Source organism: Hyla sarda, chromosome 6 (genome assembly GCF_029499605.1).
Source record: "Hyla sarda isolate aHylSar1 chromosome 6, aHylSar1.hap1, whole genome shotgun sequence".
In the NCBI taxonomy this organism is placed as follows: Eukaryota; Metazoa; Chordata; class Amphibia; order Anura; family Hylidae; genus Hyla; species Hyla sarda.
Genome location: NC_079194.1, coordinates 263,579,424 through 263,600,691, shown reverse-complemented (window position 1 = coordinate 263,600,691; position 21,268 = coordinate 263,579,424). Strand labels below are relative to the sequence as shown.

Sequence of the window (21,268 nt, the reverse complement as noted above, 5' to 3'; positions counted from 1 at the left end):
TGCTAATGAGTTTCTTACGGGCATTCTGGATATGTCTTACAATCCTAAACCATTAACTGGCTTCGCATGAAATTGTCCCCCAGCATCTGTGTTGCATTGACTTAGATGTGCTGACACCCGGGGGAATTAACTTATCCTTACAATAAAATAACTTTAAATCTTCTTCAGTGGAACACGATAGCTGCCAAATTATAAATACGATGGAGTACTGGGTATAAAAAAGCATGCTTATAAGAGTTGGTAACTTTCCTGTGGTTAGACAGGAAAGAACTACACAAATTCCTCTGGAGCATACAGCTGCTAAGAACTGGAAGGGTTAAGATTTTTAAATAGAAGTAATTTACAATTCTGTTTAACTTTCTGGCACCAGTTGATTTAAAAAAATGTTTTTCCCACTGGAGTATCCCTTTAACCCCTTCCCGCCTCAGGACGTATGCATAGGTCCAAGTTGCTAGCTTGTTAGCATCTTCATGGTTCACTCCGGCATGGTGACTGCTGTGGTTTTAATGCACATAAAGTAACTTGTGGGCCACTATTTTTGTCTGATGACCACTATTGTAGACTGATGTCTGACTTACATTCATTTGGCTGACAGCTATCTCTGCCAATCCCTCAGTACTAATGCATGCTTGGCTGTGAACCGGGGGAGAGCAGAAACCTACTGCCAGCTTATCTCTCTGGCTAAGTTTCCACTTGGTTTTTTTTCTGGCAGTTTTTGGAGATCTGCCACTGCAGTTTTTGAGCCACAGCCAGAAGTGTATTCAAAAGGAATAGGACATATAAAGGAAGGACTTACACTTCTCCTACCTTATGGATCCACTTCTGACTTTGGCTCAAAAACTGCAGTGGCAATTTTTCCAAAAACTGCCAGAAATAAACCCAAGTGGAATCCTAGCCTCTGCGAAAAGGGATCAGCGTGTGAAAATCCCACATGCCTGACCATTCTCTTCACCAAATCACCCATACAGTTTCCCCATGGTTGGTCTGACACTAATCTAGTGTGAATCTATTCCTCTCCCCGTTAATATCAACATGCTTGTGGTAGTCGAATGGAGGAGTGGTCCAGAAAAATGCGTGTTAGCCTTACATTTGTGAGGGCATTGCATCCAGCGCATTTGCCACAAAATGCAATTTAAGGGTATATTTCCAAGTACAGGGTTCTCTGTGTACTTTTTCCTTTGTCCTGCCTAGTTTGCATTAGATGCATTTCTAGAAAAACTTAAAACCACCTCCTAGAACCACATAAAGAGAAAAAAAAAATATTGCTGTGTTGCAAACTGGGACACGTGACTAATACTACCTCGTGTATGTTGTTATCTGTACAGGAGTAAGGATCCATAGTTGCACAATCAGGAAAACTGTTGTTGATTTGTTGGGAATTGTGAATATTTCTGTAATAATTGTTAGTTTTATGGCGTTGTTGTGTCATCCTTGTATCTGTCAGTCAGCGGTCACTGGTGTTGTCAGACATCTGGCTCTTCCTCCCTTTCACTGTAATTTACACATTGGTGATGGAGGTTTAACAGCATTGGCAACATGGTGTGAACGTCGCTCTGTCTTCCTCTGTGTATATGATTTTCTCTTTGCACCTTGTGCCTCTCTTCCTGGATCAATCTGTGCTGCTCTCTGCCAGGTAATATCCCTTATCAGTGTGAGCATACAGTCCTATTGGTCATGGCCAAAGGGCAGCAGTGACTACTGTACATGTAATATACTACATTGCCAGAATGTAGCATTTTCTTACTTATCATTGTATAATAAACTCATGACCCAGAAATTATTGGTAGTGATGTAATCCAGGGCTGGGCGCAGTCTAGATGATGACCTGATGTACATAAATTGATACACATTTTTCCCATGACATGTAAGGAAGAAAAGTATGTCAAGTATGCAGAGGATTACATTTGTCGTAAAGCATGTGTACCTTTTGTGAAGCCGCCTTTTTGGCACCAAAATCTACCATAAAACTGCAATAGAAGTCAATTAGACACTTGCTGCTTTTGCGTTTAGTATATTTCTTACTACTTCTTAGATCTGCTTTTAGGGTATGTTCACGCATACTGTATATGCTGCAGGTTTGATTCTAAAAATGTTATGCTGTGTAAATCAATATAAGTACATAGCTGAATAGAGCATCAAATACGCTGTGTAGTGTATACAGTACATGTAAACATGACCTTAAAGGGGTACTGCAGCTCTTAAAAACTTAACCCCTATCCTGTAGATACGGAATACGTTTTTAAGTGTCTGATTGGACCCCTGTAAAATACAAAACAGGTTCCTTGCTCTCCCTGTTATGAAACAGTGTGCCGGCATGCACTCCGTGCATTGTCTATGGGAAAGCTGGAAATACCTGAATGCTGTACTTTGGTATTTTCTTTGCTCCCATAGACATTGCATGGAGAGCCGGGCCCTGTTCTAAAGATCATGGGGGTCCCATCAGTTGAACTCTCCATGATCAGACAATTGGCTTCTATATACGCCGCTACGAGCAGACACACTGCGATGTGCAAGTCGCAGTATACACACACATCGCGGGAGCTCTCTGCCTAGCTCAAAGCAGGGAGAGTGGCCGCGATGTGCCAGTACACTGCACACATTGCTGCAGTGTGTCTGCTCGTCGCGGCGTATTGCCGCTACGAGCAGGCACATGTAAAGACAGCATAGAGCGGGCCTTCACCAGCGGATCTGCAGTGTAAAATACGCTGTAAATACGCTTGTGTGAACGTACCCTAAAGTCATGTTCCCTGGACAGATTTTTCAGGTGATGAAATCAGTTGTGGATTCTGTGGCAGAAAACCAAGGTAGAATTTCTTCCATAGCTTTTAGTTTGTCATACCATGGATGTGGACATGGGTTAGCCCTATTGAATGGCTACCTGAGGTGGATACCATGCCAATTATTGACATGTCAATACATTTTTCCCATCACAGGGATTTAAAATTTGCAACGTGAACTCTCATTTAAAACCCATAGATAGCAGATTGCACATTGATTCTGACTCATAATCCACATGAAAATTGTGTAATGTGATCAATAACATGATGATTTTGACGTGATAACAAACCTCCCCTTTTTGTCAACTGTAAAAAACAATGTACTTCCGTATAATAAAGGGAACTCCTTGGGACAGCTCCTTAGCTAGTATTCTGAGAAGGAGATATATACCAACATTTTGTCTGGTGTTTTTTTTCTTGTGTCGGCAGTATACAGCGGCAGTCACTCACATTTTAAAGGGGTATTCCAGCAAAACCTTTTTTTATATATATCAACTGGCTCCGGAAAGTTAAACAGATTTGTAAATTACTTTTATTAAAAAATCTTAATCCTTCCAATACTAAAACAAAGCAAAGGTGCAGCACTCCAATTCCGGTAAAAAAACGATTTGTGTATTTATTCACCACATCTCAAGAATACAGCAACGTTTCAGCTCAGCCTTTCTCAAGCTTAGTGACAACTGCTAGGTAAGGGGTTTTTATACCCAATCAAGTGTATACAATCAACAAATAATTAAAACAATCCAAAGTGTATAATCCATAATCAATACAGTGCAGTGCATTAATAAAGTGCTCATTCAAAGTATCACAAAGAGTACTATTACAGTACATAAAGTGCTAGATGATTAAAAACGTATACATAGATAAAAATGCTTGAAACTCTAGACTCGTAGTTAATAACATAATTAATAATATGCGAAACATCTGTAGTAAACATGATTATACATCATAGTCGCATGGAAGAACTCACCCGCTCTGTATGTCTAATGGCGCTGACGGCTTGTGGTGTTCGGCTGTGCGCATGCGCCAACCTCCTGACGCGGCCGGCTCGTACTAACTCGCCGGACGCATGCGTCAGAAACCAAAACAAACGAGTCATGTGCCGAAGCACATGACTTGTATGTCAGCTGACCCGTTTCCTCGGATACCTCCGACGCTGATAAGCTGTCACAGATGTCCGGAACGGGAAATTTATAATGGGTACATAAAATAACATGTGGTGGATGTGGCATTACAGGTATGAGGCATCACTAGTGCGTGATATTAACAAGTTAATACTTGAATATAACTAATACTAAATAGTGCATTACAAGACACCTGTGCAAGATACTCAAAATTAAATACATAAAAATTCTGTGAAAATACATTATAGTGTTATTTTGTATAATTGTATAGAGATTCAATTAAATTCAGAATGTACACCATCCATATAAAGGGTCATAAAGGAAGAGGACACCAAGGGATGGTCAGGGATCCTCTGGGTCAAAACTAGTGAAAAAAAAAAATATATATTTTTTTCACTAGTTTTGACCCAGAGGATCCCTGACCATCCCTTGGTGTCCTCTTCCTTTATGACCCTTTATATGGATGGTGTACATTATGAATTTAATTGAATCTCTATACAATTATACAAAATAACACTATAATGTATTTTCACAGAATTTTTATGTATTTAATTTTGAGTATCTTGCACAGGTGTCTTGTAATGCACTATTTAGTATTAGTTATATTCAAGTATTAACTTGTTAATATCACGCAGAATTTCACAGAATTTCACAGAAATTTAGTATCTGGTTGGCCTTGATCGGGCCTGGGTTGCTTGGCACCCACTATATATTTTTTTGAGTCGTGCTGCAATATCTTTTGTATTTATTAATCCTTCCAATAGTTATTAGCTTCTGAAGTTTTCTGTCTAACTGCTCAATGATGATTTCACGTCCCGGGAGCTGTGCATGATGGGAGAATATCCCCATAGGAACTGCACAGCTCTCGGGAGTCATCAGAGAGCAGTTAGACAGAAAACAACAACTCAACTTCAGAAGCTAATAACTATTGGAAGGATTAAGATTTTTTAATAGAAGTAATTTACAAATCTGTTTAACTTTCCGGAGCCAGTTGATATATATAAAAAAAGTTTTGGCCTGGAATACCCCTTTAAGGCCAAATGAGCAGCCAACCTTAACACTCTCATTCCTTAAATTGTTCCGAAGAAATGAAAGCTGTGCTGTAATAGGTTTTTATGGGCAGCAAGGACTCTCTTGTCATACCCTGGTGTGCATTGATTACTGTATAGCTATATGTATACATCATAAGGCTGGTTTCAGATGAGTGATGAGTGACTGTATTACAACCGCAGTTCCATGTTACTCGTCAGTGGCGGGGCTAGAAACCTCAGGGCTCCGGTGCCAAAAATTGCCTTGGGTCCCCATACCCATGCCAGGGCCGGACTGGGACCAAAAAATCTCCAGGACATTTTAGAATAAGCAGCCAATTTTATTGGTGGAAATCCAACTGCTGAGACCCCCGCGATCATCTTGGTTCATGTTGCTCTCCAGCAGTTGCAAAACTACAGCTTTACATCTTGTCTGGAGAGCCTCAGGCATTATGGGAGTTGTAGTTTTGTAACAGCTGGAGAGCCTAAGATTGGGGTACAGTGTCACCCATCTTCACTGCAGAACTTACAAGTGACTACAGCTCTGATGGGACAGTCAGAAAAATAAACAATGATACGACTCATAGACAACGTCTTCTCTGTTGTCTTTCCTTTTCTTCTTCATCTGGTCCAGATGCCCAGAATTCGACCAGTCTGACACCCGGACATCATTGGTTCCTCACTTTGTCAGCAGATCCTCATCCTCTGTATAATAACCCTGCCAGACATTTTGTGACCTGAATATAATACTGCCAAACACGATACCCTCTGAATATAATACTGCCACACACTGTCTCCTGAATATAATACTGCCACACACTGTCTCCTGAATATAACACTGCCATACACTGTCTCCTGAATATAACACTGCCATGCACTGTCTGCTGAATATAATACTGCCACACAATGTCTCCTGAATATAATACTGCCACTCACTGTCTCCTGAATATAATACTGCCACACACTGTCTGCTGAATATAATACTGCCACATACTGTCTCCTGAATATAATACTGCCACACACTTTCTGCTGAATATAATACTGCCACACACTGTCTCCTGAATATAATACTGCCACACACTGTCTGCTGAATATAATACTGCCACACACTATCTCCTGAATATAATACTGCCACACACTGTGGCCCCCGAATAAACCCTGCCACACAGTGCCCTCTGAATATAATACTGCCACAAACTTTCTCCTGAATATAATACCGCTACACACTGTCTCCTGAATATAATACCGCCACAGACTGTGCTCCATGAATATAACTCTGCCACACACAGTGCCCTCTGAATATAATACTGCCAACACACTGTACCATCTCAGCTTAGCTGAATCTGAGCTATCCAACTCCTCCTGGCTCCTGTGTGCTTCTCTATCCCTCAGAGACCCCTAAATCTTCATCCTGGCTCCTCTATTTTACCCCCCCCCCTCAAGTCCTCTCCATACTCCTCTGCCCCCACTCCTCAGACCTCGAAGTCCTCCCAACGTTCCTCTGCCCCCCTCCCTTAGTCCCCAAAGTCCTGCTCCAGAAGACTGATAGATGTGTATCAGTTGTTGCGTGTATTTATGATAGATGTGCGTATGATAAATGTATGTATGTATGTATGATAGATGTATCTATTATGCTAGTTGTGCGTATATATGATGTATGTATGTATGCTGTATGATTAATGTGTGTATGTATGATAGATGTGTCTATGATAGATTTGCCTATGATAGTTGTGCGTATATATGCACAATGTAAGATAGATGTGTGTATGTACATAAAGAAGAAAAAGCAAGCATTCACTGAATATCGCACACCAACTAGGTTACAAAAAGGAATAAATCTTTATTTTACACAGGAAAAACACAGACATTTAAAAGCATTGTTACTCATCTACAAAAACAGCAACACACTGTAAATAGGACTTGAGGTGTCTGATTATGGAATATTCTGGTTTATTGTGCAGTCGAAATATAGGTTATGCTGTAGTATAGGTTATGCACATAGTCAATGCTAAGTGATTGTCAATTGTTGTATATCACTTTAAACAGGATTATGGCAGCAGAATATTCTTTTCTTTTATACCAAAGTTTATGTAGAGCAAATGAAAGTCTTTTGTGGTCTTTTTCCTTTCATTAGTAAGAGCTCTCATCAGTGTTTACAGAAGGAAGTGCTCCATGTTCTTGTGCATAACATCATCCCAGAGGATCAGCTTTTTCTCTTCCCTCTTTTTTGGCTCCGTAGCCTCTGTAGAGAACATCCAGCACATATTTCCATCTTCTTTTGCCCCCTTCGAAGTTTTTGCTCCTTTTCTAATCCAAGTGCATGTGATTTTCTTTCTACAAGCTGCCTTGACTGACTGTATAACAATAATCTTACTGATGGATCTTTTGTTTTTGTCATTTTGTAGGACACCAGCAGTAAGTCCTTAGTAACCCTGCGTGTGGACAGCTCAGGATTTTATCTCTACTGGACGTGCCCTAACATGGTGAGCAAACCTGGCATTCTGACTTTGCCAATCAAGAGGATGTGATTTTACAGTCTCAATATAGATAGAAAGTTGTGGAACAAGGTGTTTTAGATCAGCTCAGACCTGGGTATATCATCAGAAATAGGTTAGTCTATTGTATGAAGATCCTCTGCACCATTTTCCTGTCTCCTCTCATGTAACTGTTCCATCATGCAGTGTTATCTCATGGTAGCAGCTGCCCCCACACCCCATCTTTCCCATATATCTCCAAGCTTTTCTTTCTGTCCTTCTGTTCTTTTCATTTTCCCACTCATGATGATCTACCATTAATCTCTGATATATCTCATCTACTTTATACAGTAGTTTTATATAGTTGTCAATGGGCTGGTTGCTTTGTCTTCCAGCTTCATACTCTACATTCATTTTTTATTTGTTTTGTGTGCTTTATTTTTTATTTTTTTTGCAAATGAATGATAAATGTTCACATGTATTCAGGTTCCCGGTACCGGGTTACAGAAATTTCTATGTCAGAGAGTCAGAGTAGAAATTTACATTTTGGGGGGTACAGGCTTTACACACTAGAAGTTAATAAAGTCCTCTTTTATTCTACTACCCATTTCCAAATGCTCAAAGCTGTGCTATAAGTAATTCTTTCGTGGCTTTGTTCTAGAACCCAGCCCTCAATATAAAATATGATTTAGTGACTATCGGCTTTAACCTCTCTTCAATCCTGCCTTCTCTGCCTCTTCCCTTCCTGTCCTTCTGCAGCCTCTCAGATGTGCCCAGCTTCCACTGCGCTCCATGAGGCTCTGACACATCTGGACATGTCCATTGAGCCTCCACCCCTCCTCCACATCTGGATGCCGGATGATTTCTCCCTTTTTCTTTAATTTTCCCACGGCCTCTCACTGTCTACTTACCTTTCACACTATATCTCTGTTCCTGTTTTATCCCATCTCTTTTCCTTGTCCTGATTAGGCTGCTTTTCCTCACTTCTCTCTCCCTTTCTACCCTGCTGCCTTTCCTCCCTATCTGCACTCTCTATCTTCTCCGGCCTCTAGATGATGGACTCTGCGGAAGTCAGGAGAGGGAGGAGGGATCTGGTTTAAGTGTTTACATTTTCATATTCTGTCTCTATTCCCCCCCCCCCCCCCCCCCCCCCCCCACTCACTGTTGAAATAAACACTTTTTCCCTAACCAAACCCTGAGAATATGTAGACAAATGGAAAGATACCAGCTTGGAAGGAAAGTGGGAGTGCTGTTGTACTGGGGTGTGCGTATATACACAGAAGATAGATGGGTACGTTACGGTTATCATGTAGATGGGGCCCAAGGAGTGAGGGATTATAAAAATTCAAGATTATTTAACTAAAAATGAATAAACATTACTTCAGTTGAAATTACAGGTATTTTATATTTTATGTGTTTTCTGCAAAACGTTCTTTATAAACTGTTAGGCTAGGTTTCCACTAGTTTTTTTTTGCATTTTTTTTAGATGCTGTCCTTGCTGTCAGCAAGGATGAGCTGTGAACACAGACTTGTGAGGGAGTGTTTTTAGTAATCATTTTTTATTTATTTTTTGTCTTTTAATGTACTTTTCAGGCTTATTAGTGGAAGCGGTCTTATAGACAGAGTCCATTACTTAGCTGGGGCTTAGCGTTGGCCCAAAAAACAGCTAGCACTAACCCCCAATTTTTACCTCGGTACCCACCGCCACAGGAGTACTGGAAAGAGTTGGTACCATCAGGCCTGGAGCATCAAAAATGGCGCTCCTGGGTCTAGGTGGTAACAGGCTGGCGTTATTTAGCAGGGGAGGACCAATAACAATAGTCCTCGTCCACCCTGGTAAAGTCAGTACAGTACAGGAACAAAATACGGAGAATCCCACACATTTTTTTTTAAATTTATTTAAAAAAACACAACACATTAAAAAAAAATAATTACACTCCCTCATTAATCATTTTATTTAACTTAAAAAAAAATGCAGGTCTTTGACTTAGTCCACCACATATACCTATAAATAAGACGAAAAATAAAACACAAATAATGGGTTAGTAGTAGAGAGCACCCGTAAAGCAGTGTGTTTCCAGACAGGGAGCCTCCAGATGTTGCTAATCTACAACCCCCAACATTCACAGACAGCCTTGAGGAAGACACTGCCAGAAAGGGTGTGTTCACATTATACATTTTTAACATGGCTTTAAAAAAAAAAAATAATAATAATAATAATTACTTACCACCCTTTTCCCTAGCTGTAGCTCCACCTTTAGTGATGTCATCATTAGAGGCATGGCTACATCACACTAGGCTGGAACAGGAGCCTGGTAAGTGATCGTCTTTTTCCCACAGTATACAGTATATACAGCCATCCATATAGATGGCTGTATATACTGTATACCCCACCCATTGAGTTAAGTGCTGCTGCTCAGCTCCTTGCTGGGCCTGCACATTGAGCTCCGCTTAGCAAGGGCTTACAGTAAACCAGCAATGCATACATATCGCTGGTTTACTATATATTATTTCTGGGCACGGGGTATAGTCGGTCCCGAATCCCAGCAAAACACTGAGATCAGGAGAAAGAACGTCAAACCCAAAAAGACAGACTTGGTTTGGCATTATGTATTTTTCTATTGACTTTCTGCCAACATTTGGCACCTCCAGTGGAAAAACGCTGTGCGGCAGTTAGGGCCATTTTTTGGAGATTTTCTCCACCCCATAAAAAACTAAATGGAAACTTATCCTTATACTGTAGTGCCACTTATCCTTATACTTGAGTGCCACCACGGTAGGAATTAAACATTGTAAAGTTCCTGTTGGGTTGTTTGTGTAACTCTTGGACTTCCTCCAGAACGAGACACGTTTTTTTAATAGGAGTAAGAAGGAGAGGAAGGAGGCACAGTTCACATAACAAATAATAGTGGAGGAGGCTCCAAGTGAATGCAACTCAAAAAAAAAATAGGATGGTGTTGGTGCACGGATGGATAGAAATCAACAGTAACGACAACAGTAAATCATAGAAGTGAATCCCGCACTCACCGTGTCCATCGCTGGGTCAGTGGAGGCTCATTGAAGGAAGGGGTAAAGGAAGGTGTAGACGGGGGCTCAGAGGCAACGACCGGTGGTTCCATTAGCACTTCTTCCGGCCTCGGCTTACGTCATTGCTCCCGGCTTTTTTATGTGTGTCTTGCAGTGTTCACGTGACCAACCGAAACATGGAAAATAGATAAATACTAAATGAACAAAGAATAACGGCACAGCAAAATATATCATGCTATTAAGCAGCATATGCAGAGGGTAATTATGCATCTAAAAAAGGGGAGAGATCGACTTTGTCATTCAGTCTAATAGGACTTTGAGCTTTTAAATGTAGTATCCATTTAGCTTCACTGCGGGGGAGCGCCTGATCACGGTCGCCACCTCTTTTGGGAAGTTTAACTCTTTCAAGACCTTCAAAGCGATGGACAAACTCAGCTATCCTACATACACACAATCACACACTCAGCTCTGCTACATACACACACTCACACATTCAACTCTGCTACATACACACACACACTCAGCTCTGCTACATACACACAATCAACTCTTTTACAAACACTAAACTCTGCTACATGCACACTCACACACTCAGCTCTGCTACATACACACACACACTCAGCTCTGCTACATACACATATTCACACACTCAGCTTTGCTACATACATGATGATACACATTAATGACAATGGGAAAATATATAAAATCTCCAACAATCATTGTGTGTGTGTGTGTACAGCATAAAACAAGAGAGGAAAGGGTTACAGAACAGGGCTGCCAGGCTCGATCCAGAGAGCAGTGAGTCAGGGGAAGGAGTCATCACAGTGCAGGCAAGATAAGGACATGCCCCCTCCCTTTTGGATAGATGAAAAAGACATTGAGCAGCTGTAATGCTATTCTTTGGTAAAATATCGGTAAAAGATGCATAAAAATTACTTGTACATGATCAGGATTAGGTACTGAGCAACATACAACCGTTGGGATCTGACAGGTACCCTTTAAGTTGACAGACTCCCTTCAAGGGTCTATTTACATGTACAGTATTCTGCACAGATTTCATGCGCAGGATTTTCTGCTGCAGATTTCAATGTAAACTGAATAACTTAAAATCCTCCGCATCAAATCTGCGCATCACATCTGCACATCAAATCTGCACAGAATACTGTACGTGTGAATAGACCCTAAAAGACGTATTGGTGAAGCCTGCTGATTTTTGTGGCCAAACATCTAATTTACACTCATTGGCAACAAAATAACGCACCAAGAAGGAGATGTTGGAATCCAATGAAACTATCGATTTGTGAATGTAATGATGATATATTCAAGTGGTTACATTATTAGACCGAAAGGATATGTTTATTGGGGAAACTGTACAATTTAAAAGCGGCTCTAGTAACCTGTTGCGATACTGTTGGACATGGAGGCATACAGAAGAGACAACATGTGTCCTCCTAATGTCCTGCAGATATCTCTGAGCTGTGAGTGTCCCTCGTATCACTACAAGGGGTTAACAACTGTTGTATGTGATGGCTCCCGACCTCATCACACAAGCAGTTGGGACAGTGTGTCATTCCACAGCAAAGGCAGATTGAAGGATTCACTGCCAGGACTCCATAACTAAACCGACCATCATCCAATCCCTAACAGAACTAGGATTTGTCTCCAAAGAAGATGCCAGATATGTTTGGTTGTGAATGGCAGGACACTTAATGGGCGCTGCGACACCAAATTTCCTTCTGCTAAGTGCCTTTTAATGGTGCGGACAGAGACAGGGGTGTGTAATAAGGTGTCATTTTTGTCTGCATGGTAGACAAGGAAACTGTGGGAGCTGCTCTCGTTTGTCGGTGGATAAAAAAATCCTCTCTGCTGGGTGTGTCTTGGCCTTTTGGAGTCTGTTCTCCATGTAGTTGTAACCACTGCTGCAGACACCTCATAACAGCTTGATCAGAATGGCCTAGATAGTGGACAGTTCATTGAAACATCTATCCCACTTCTCTCAGTTCAGTGACCTAAACAAGCAGGATGAATTTCTTTTTTTCTGGGTTAGTTCTTCAAAGCTATCCGTTCTTCTTCCACAATTTCTCCACATCGTCAAAAGTGATGGTCCTACCTCTCCTACTGTGAATTTCAGGTTGAGTGCAGGCAGCGCAACACCAATAGGTGAGCATATTATTGTGGTTCTCATGTTTCATTTAAAGGAAATCTGTCTCCAGTGTCACCTGGACTAACCTGTCGGTACCGCAGGTGACACTGATGACAACGGTACTTACCTTGTCCCGGTCCAGGGTGGGGATCTCCTGTAATCTCCTCTGTTAGCTCCAGCTCCGGGCACCGGCTTGGGGCACAGGCGGAACTTAATGACAACACCGCTGCTGTTCCCAGGACCCGGCAAAGAGCAGCAGCGGTGACGTCACTAAGCTCCGCCCATGCCCCAAGCCTCTGCTGGGTCCCGGGTCCTGGGTACAGCAGCGGTGACATCATTAAGCTCCGCCCATGCCCCAAGCTGCTGCTGCTTTCTGCTGGGTCCTGGGAACAGCAGCGGTGATGTCATTAAGCTCTGCCCATGCTCCAAGCTGGTGCCCGGTGCTGGAGCTAACGGAGGAGATTACAGGAGATTCCTGCCACGGAACAGGACAAGGTAAGTACCGTTGTCATCAGTGTGACCTGCAGGTTAGCGCAGTTGACGCTGGTGACAGGTTTACTTTAATGAAAATTTTCAGCACATATAGCGTTTTTCCTTTTATGCACATCTGTAGAGGCATATCTAGCACAGCCAACAATCTCTCATGAAGAGGTACACTACCCAAATGTAGTCTCTAAGAGCCTTTTTTTTTTTACACTCTCTTATGTCAATACCGTGTTTAATCTGACCACACCTGTAAAAATGTACAACTGCATGTTGAGTTTTGCATCAATCTGACATGTCACTCTCTTCTGATGGCAGAGCAAAGGAACGGGCATGTTGGATTTTGGATAACTATGTACTTGGCGAAAAAAAACTCCACCATGGGAGTTTGGCAGCATCTTGTCCCCCCTTCTTTCAGAATTCATGAACGCTCGACATAGCTGAGCATTTATGTCTGTGAGAGGATAAGTAGAAATAGTCAGAGATATGTGTAGGACCAGCTTTACTATGGTTCAGTAACAAACATTTATGTGCCAGCAGCTTGGTGAGTTTCCCCAAAGCCCATTTCCTTGCAATACTTCTTATGGGGGGTGGGGTGTTAATACAGGGGCACATGGGAGACACAAGACTTATCAAGTTGTCTAAATTATCTGTATTGTACAAAGGTGCCATGAACCACATAACATGTGATGTATGTATGCGATATGATGTGTGATCGTAATCTTTTTCCTTTGTCATACACTTACAGGAAGTTGATAGTCTGGATATCAGCTTTATAAGAGATACTCGGACAGGAAAGTATGCCAAAATTCCTAAGGTAAGGATGATGCACTATTCTATAGGAGTAATTTGAATGAGTCAATGAAGCATTAGTGTTTGTTGCACAATTGGAATTCATCCTTAGGGGGCTCATCTTTTCTCTATTCCAGCGCTCGAACAACTACATTTGGTGTGCACCACCTACACTTAGACTGCTTTACTGGTATGATGCGGCTTTGTCTTAGATCAGTAAGGACTATCTACAGACTGCCATAGACAATAACAACTGAAATGTGATCCTGAGTAAATAAACCAGTGATCTATTGTCTATGGATAACAGTACACCTTATAGGAAAGTTGAAGCAAGAAAAGTGGGGCAAACAGGGATAGTAGCATAGAAAGGTGCAGTGCTCTGCACCTATGTATGTGTGCATTGTAATTTAGTTGAATTCTGTAGCCTTGGAGTTATGGGGTTTGGTGACCAGGACAAGCCATCTTACATAGCAGATTAATACAGTTCATATAATACTAGTGACTTAGCAACAACATAAAATTAGGCTAAGGCAGAGATGTGTATAAAGCAGATAGTTGACATTATGAATCACTTTGTAAAGAGCCAGAGTATCATTATGTGATGACATGCACCTAGTACAGAGATTTTGAAAGGAGAAGGAAACTAGTTATTTGTTGTGTTTTAAGTGTAAAGGTAGAGTGTGTAAGGCAGTGTTACCCAATCGGTTGCTCTAAGGTTGGTGCGAGGGCATGATGGAAGTTATAGTTTTGCAACAACCATATAGCCACAAGTTGGTGGAACACGGTATAAGGTCAATTTCTACAGTGCATTGGCTCCATCTGTTGTTGAGCAACAGTATTACTATACCCAGTGAACTCCGAAACACACTTTAGAATGCAGAATAAATCACTAAGACTTATTATTGTTCGAGATGATTTTGCTTTCTATTATGGGTATTCATTAAATTGAAAGTGTAAGTTTTAAGTTTATTTTTTATTTGGATAAGTGCAAATTGTTTTATTTTTAATTTTATATTTCAATTCATATTATAATATATATTTTTATTAATCTCTGTTGTGTGGTGGTTGCAGGGAGCAAGGTTTTTTTTTTTTAAATAATTTTACCTGGCTAATAGGCAGTATGTGGTCACATTGTTCCTGCCACATTAACTTTCACTTAGACCATACTGTAAATTATTGTTTCTGATCACTGTTCAGTGGGTACAGTATTACTATATGAGGTATTTTCTTTAAAGTATCTAATAGATGCTCCTACTTAAAGGGCTTTTCTGGTAATTTTGAGACCATCAATATCAGATCAGTGGGGATCTGACACCTGGCACCAGCTGTTTGCCAAAGCTATAGCACCCACATACACAAGGAACTGAGCCACAAGTAGACAGCCATATATATTGTAGTAAGTAGAATGAAGTCTCGGCACTCACATAAAGCTGCAGAATCTTTTCGTGTTTATTCACACATGTTTAGCAAAGCGACACACAGGACACGTTTCAGCCACAAACCATTATAAACCGTAATGCTCACAGGTAGATACACCGTGTAATATGTAGGAAGCCTGCAAAACCAGTGGGCTGCTTAATTGATCCTAATTCTATACAGGTGTAAACTAGTGCCAACCTGGAAACAAAGAAAGGGACCCAAAGTGTCCCGATACATCTTGCAGAACAAAGACAAAAGCAAAAAGGAACGTGCAAACCTATATCTCAGGTCACAGATCTTGACTGTAATAATTGCTTGTTATTCTCTACGTTGTATCTAAAACAGAGGAACGTATTCATGTTGGTAAAAAATATGTACATATATATATACACACAATATCATATATTCGGGGGAAAAAAGCAATATTAATATATGATAGCAGTTGTGTTAATTTGTAGTCATGATTCATAACCCTTGGTTCTACTGTATCCAATTTATTTATCCAGTAGGCATCTTTTTTCTCCAAATTAATGGAAGTTTCACCTTGTCAATCACCTGAAATTTTAGTTGGGCGATGTTATGTCCCACTTTATCAAAATGGTGGGGGATGGGGTACAGTAAATTTTGACATCGAATGCTTGATTTATGCCTATTTATGCTGTCTCCCACATGCTGGGTAGTTTCCCCAATGTATAGGAGACCGCACGGGCATTTAATGACGTAAATGACATTCCTCAAGTCACAAGTGGAAAAATGCCTGATCCTGATTTCTTCACCTGTATGTGGATGTTGCAGAGTGCCCCTTTGCGTCACATTGCTGCACTGTGTGCAATGTAGACACGGAAATCTAACCTTTTTCTTCTCAATGTCAGTTGTCACGATATACTCTGTATGGACCCCACATCCGCATGGACAAGTCTGTCCGTAGGTTGGGTGCCCGTTTATTGCAAATAAGTGGAGCTGACCTATATTCTGTAATTGTCAGATATGATTTATTTAACAGGTACCAGTGTGTCCTGACGATGTCATCTACCTTATAGGACAACGGATGATAATTCCTCATGAATGGGATCTGTTGATCTCGTGCTGTATGGTCTCTGACCCTTGGAGTTTTAGCTGCCTCCAAAAATTATGTAGGGTAACCCCATTCGTGGAATGTATCATCCAGTTATTTCAGCCTAAGTTCTCTGACCTGAGGGTCAGAGACGATTCTCTCTATTTCTTGTCTCTGTGCCCGTGGGATCGACACCTTCACTGACCTAGGGTGGGAACTGGAGAAATGTAGTAAACTGTTGCGATCTGTATTTTTCCTATATATATCAGTCATCAGACCACCCTTGTGGTCCTTCAACACCTTCGTGTCCAAAAAACTGATCTGTTGTTGATTGCAGATCATTGTAAATTAGGTGGTTTAGTAACTCATCTAGCCTGTACTGTGGCCCCTCCCATACGCAAAATTTGTTGTCTATGAACCTTTTCCAGGTTCTCACATGTATTACAAACAGGTCATATGGAAAGATATGATGTTCTTCAAAGTACGACATATACCCATTTGCGTATGGGGGGGCCACATTCGCCCCCATCGCCAATCCTTGGTGCTGCAGAAAAAAAATCATCTTCAAATAGAAAATAGTTTTCATATAACACAAGGTGTAATATACCCAAGAAAAAGTTTTTTTTGATCCTCAGTATATGAGCTTTTGTAGACACCATCCCTTTCTCATGCTCTATCGATGTGTATAAACTAACCACATCAATAGAGACTAGCCAGGTTTGATCACTCACATTATTTACCCCTCTAAGTCTTTCAAAAAGTCTGTTGTATCCAATAGAAAAGCTCTGGTATTTTTAACCAGGGGGGTGAGTGCTTTCTCAAGCAGAATAGACAGAGGTGACAGGATGGAGTTCACAGAAGCCTCAATGGGTCTCCCAGGGGGATTATGAAGATCCTTATGGATTTTTGGGAGTATATAAAACACCGGTGTGATTGGAGGTTCATTTATTAAGAATTCACACATTTTTTTATCGATGATGGGGTGTGTGACTGACTCGTTCACATAATCCATAATTTTCCTCCTAATCTTTGGTAGTGGATTTCTTTCCAGTTTAGTATAGGTGACTTCCTCTGCTAGTTGATGCCTAATTTCCATTTTGTATGCCACAGTATCCATCACTACCAGTGAACCCTCCTTATCAGCGGGTTTAATTGTAATATCCTTATTTATAGATCTCGTAAGGCTTTATTTTCACTGGTAGTGAGGTTGTGGAATACATTGTATGTTCCCCTAGTAATATCTTTCCTTAACACACTAACATCATTTTTGACCAGCTGTACAAACATTTCTACTGGGTTTTCAGAGCGTGGAGGGTTAAATTAACTTATTATATGTAACCCAAAAGATGTTAAATTAAGTATGTTATCAGCAACACCTTGAGAATCTGATCCTAATGCCCGGACCCCTTCTCTATTAGCAAAATTCGTCTCTAAAGTATAGGGGATAAGATGTCTGATGGCGGGGGTCCCGCTGCTGGGGACCCCCGCAATCTGTCATTCATCACCCACCTTTGCAAGCTCTCTGCAGCGCTGGAGGCTCCGAGTGATCAGACATCGTATCCCCTATCCTTTGGATAGGGGATAAGATGTATTAGGGCCGGAGTACCCCTTTAAGGGTGTCAGTGTGCAGCAAAATCTGCAGGAAATCTGCAACAAAAGTAAGAACATGTGAACTTACCCTTGGGGTCTGTTCACACATGCGCATTTTGGTGTATATTTTGCATGGAGAGACCGCTGAGGCCGAAGTGTCATGTGACCATTATACATAATGTTGCAGTGGCAAAATTAGGGATGAGAAATGTTTATTTTTTTTATCCCAGATCCAGCTTGTCCTACAAATTCTAAAAATGTCCTGGTATCAATCCCTCCTTATCTGTATGGCTTCATAGGCAATCAGAAGGGAGCTCAAACACTTATACGGTAGGAAAAAAAAGTAACATTTCCTTTTGTTTTTCTGCAGGACTCTCGCATGAGAGAAATATTAGGATTTACTGGAACTGAGCAGCGTCCTGAAGATAAACTTGTAACTGTTGTGTATGGGAGTGACCTTGTTAATATCAACTTCCTCAACTTTATGGCTGTCCAGGAGGACACGGCAAAGGTACAGAGCTGAGGATGTCTTTTGCCGTGCCTGTATCTGCATTACTGTCACATGGTTTTTACTTTATAGCATCTTTTTATTCCACTTGTATTTTTCAGATTTGGACTGATGGACTTTTTAAATTGGCAACAAATATTTTAGCACAAAATTCATCTCGGAACACATTCCTGCAAAAGGCGTAAGCTCTGCTGCCTCTCCAGCCTCTTTCTATTGTGCTACCTTTTAAATGCATTTCAAGACTTTATTTGCTTTCTTATCTGTTCTATACAGCTCTGTATTATAATATGGTATTTTGCAATGAACTCTTTGTGCTCTCTTTTAGATACACCAAACTAAAGCTCCAGGTTAATCAGGATGGAAGGATTCCAGTGAAGAAGTGAGTGACACAAACTTTTCTTTTCTGGCCCTTTAAGCTATAAGTGCATATCTATGTCGGAGTGCGCAACAGACATCAACTGATCCCCATGACTTTAATAGAGGTCCTTCTGGTTTCCATCTGGTGTCCATCATTTCCATCATTTATTAGCAGGATTTGAGTGGGGAAAAAAAATAACTGCTTGCAAGATTTTTTTCTCAGCTCATGTCTTGCTATTTGAAAGGATCCTGCGAATAGAGTGGCCCTGAATGGAGCTCAGATGCTGATGTGCACTTAGCTTTACCCTGTAGTGACCCTATTATATTAGAATTGCAGCATTATGTATATGAAAATTGGTTTCTCAATTGTGACAAACAATACTTGGGCATTTTGGGTTTTAACATGCCTGATCCTTTGTGCCCCTTACGTGATGTGCCAGGTGGGCAGTATGTAGAGTTATGGTTCTCCATGATTAGTCAGAGTCTGCTTTCTACTGCTTTGTTTATATGTCCATTACTTTACTTTCATGACAGCATTTCATTCAAGTCTTTAGAGCAATGATCTCCAACTTGTGCCAAGGCAAATCTATGACTCCTAGTATGCTCCTCAGATACAAATTACTGAAGATCACTGCTTTAGGGTATAGTTTCTACCCCTCTTAATAATCCCCCTGCCTGCTTTTTGCACACAACAGCGCACCCTCTTTTCTGTGGCTCGTGTGAGTATATGTGTTGTAGTTAGATACATTGTAGTTAGATACATGTAGTGTGATTTAGGTCCTTGCTGCTTATGTGGAGACAAGTAATGAAATTAATTATTGAACATGAACTGAGATCTTAGTGTTTTCTCAACGCACTACACACTTTGTAACCTCAGCATTTCTTTCTTGTTCTTCTCTAGTATATTGAAGATGTTTGCAGCAGATAAGAAGAGAGTAGAGACTGCTCTGGAATCCTGTGGGCTGAATTTTAACAGGGTAGGTTATGGAGATGAGTACATATAAAGCAAAAGGGACATATTTTTCATTTCAGTTATGGAAGGAGGTGTTTAAAGCATTATAGAAAATGCAAAAATCCAGGGGGAGTGGGGTGTTCTGAGGCTAGTGTTTCATAGGCTAGTCTTAAATGGGTTACCCAGCATTAGAAAGAACAAAGCTTTGTTTAAAAAAAGAAAATAAAAAAAAGAAAGAAAAAGCAACACACCTGTCACACATTTTGTGTGTGCTTAGTTACTTTGAAGTGAATGTAGCCAAGTAGTAATACCACACTCAACCTGGGGACATGTGTTAGTGCTGCTTTCTCGTTCAGCTCCATTGGAGGACACAGGAACCGTGGGTATATCTTGCTGCCACTAGGAGGCTGACACTAGGCATTAACAAAAAAGAAGAATCTCCTCATTGCAGGATATACCCCGCCCACTGATATCAAAATAGAAGTAGTCACCTATTCACACCTGGGTGGGTGTAGTGCGTTTCACAGTTTGAGCTCACATACTCACTTAAATATCCATGTGAAAAATAAATTGAATGCCACACAACTTTTGTAAATATTCCTTAGTTGCTTTAGTAGAAATTTCTTGCATAAATAGACAGTTCCAAAAACATTTCTTACACAGAGAAAATGCAGAGAAATCGAAATAATTCACCCAGGTGCACCTGTTGCGGACACGCCAGGTGCACCTGTTAAGGACACTCTCAGCTGTATGACCTTCCTCTCACGAAGGGGATCAGAGTGGAGCTTGCGTCGACACTTACTACGTTTCGGAGGACACGCTTCCTTTTTCAAGTATCCCTATCGTGCTCCCATCACCACTTAAATAGGTATAACATTCTTGCGAGAACTTAGTTCTAAAAAGGAGAACAATAGAATTAAAATCCTAAAATTAATATAAATCTAAGAACAGCATTAATAGATGGTCTCTCACAAATAAACACTAAAATTACACGATTCATTTAACCCATTCGGGACCACTGACTCTGAGCTAATCAGTTTTTAGCTAAGTGTCAGTAGGAGGCAGACGCAGGTCTGGAGTTGTCGCTCGCCCCACTATGGCAGCCTGATATGATGCAGTGTGGCACGAGGCTGGTTGAAGAATTTGGTGGGTGAGTATGTGGATCATCTCCCTTGAGGTAAGTATGCCCCATCCACCCCCGTTCCCCCCCTTCCTATCATGTCCTATTCTCCCTCTCCCTGGAGGTTATCTTTACCTTGCAGGTCATTGTGGGCTGGATGTACTTTTTTCTGTAGGTCAGGGGTTCTTATTGGTGGTCCAGTCCCTCTCCGGAATCATGCTAGTAGTGTCTCTCCCCTGTACCTTTAAAACAGCATGGCGGGGGGCGCATGCGCGCAGCTCACCGAGTCGGACGTGCCTGATGTGAGCTCCGTGCCGGCTGTTGGATCTTAGCCACATTTAGCGCTGTATACAGCTCCATTCTACCGGAATTTCTCCGCAGAGCACGATGAGTACCTCCCGCACCGGCAGGAACAGGCAA

The 21,268-nt window shown here is 41.2% G+C and overlaps 1 protein-coding gene across 4 annotated transcripts in view; it reads left to right on the top strand.

Annotated features, from left to right (window-relative positions):
• PLCB3 (phospholipase C beta 3) overlaps positions 1-21,268 on the top strand; it is a 249,247-nt gene that overhangs the window by 109,097 nt on the left and 118,882 nt on the right. For all 4 annotated transcript variants that reach the window (XM_056527175.1, XM_056527176.1, XM_056527177.1 and 1 more), the window contains exons 2-7: positions 7,335-7,412; positions 13,805-13,873; positions 18,282-18,422; positions 18,521-18,600; positions 18,745-18,798; positions 19,678-19,753. In XM_056527175.1, the coding sequence (XP_056383150.1) occupies positions 7,335-7,412; positions 13,805-13,873; positions 18,282-18,422; positions 18,521-18,600; positions 18,745-18,798; positions 19,678-19,753 (498 nt within the window). The remainder of the gene's footprint in view (positions 1-7,334; positions 7,413-13,804; positions 13,874-18,281; positions 18,423-18,520; positions 18,601-18,744; positions 18,799-19,677; positions 19,754-21,268) is intronic.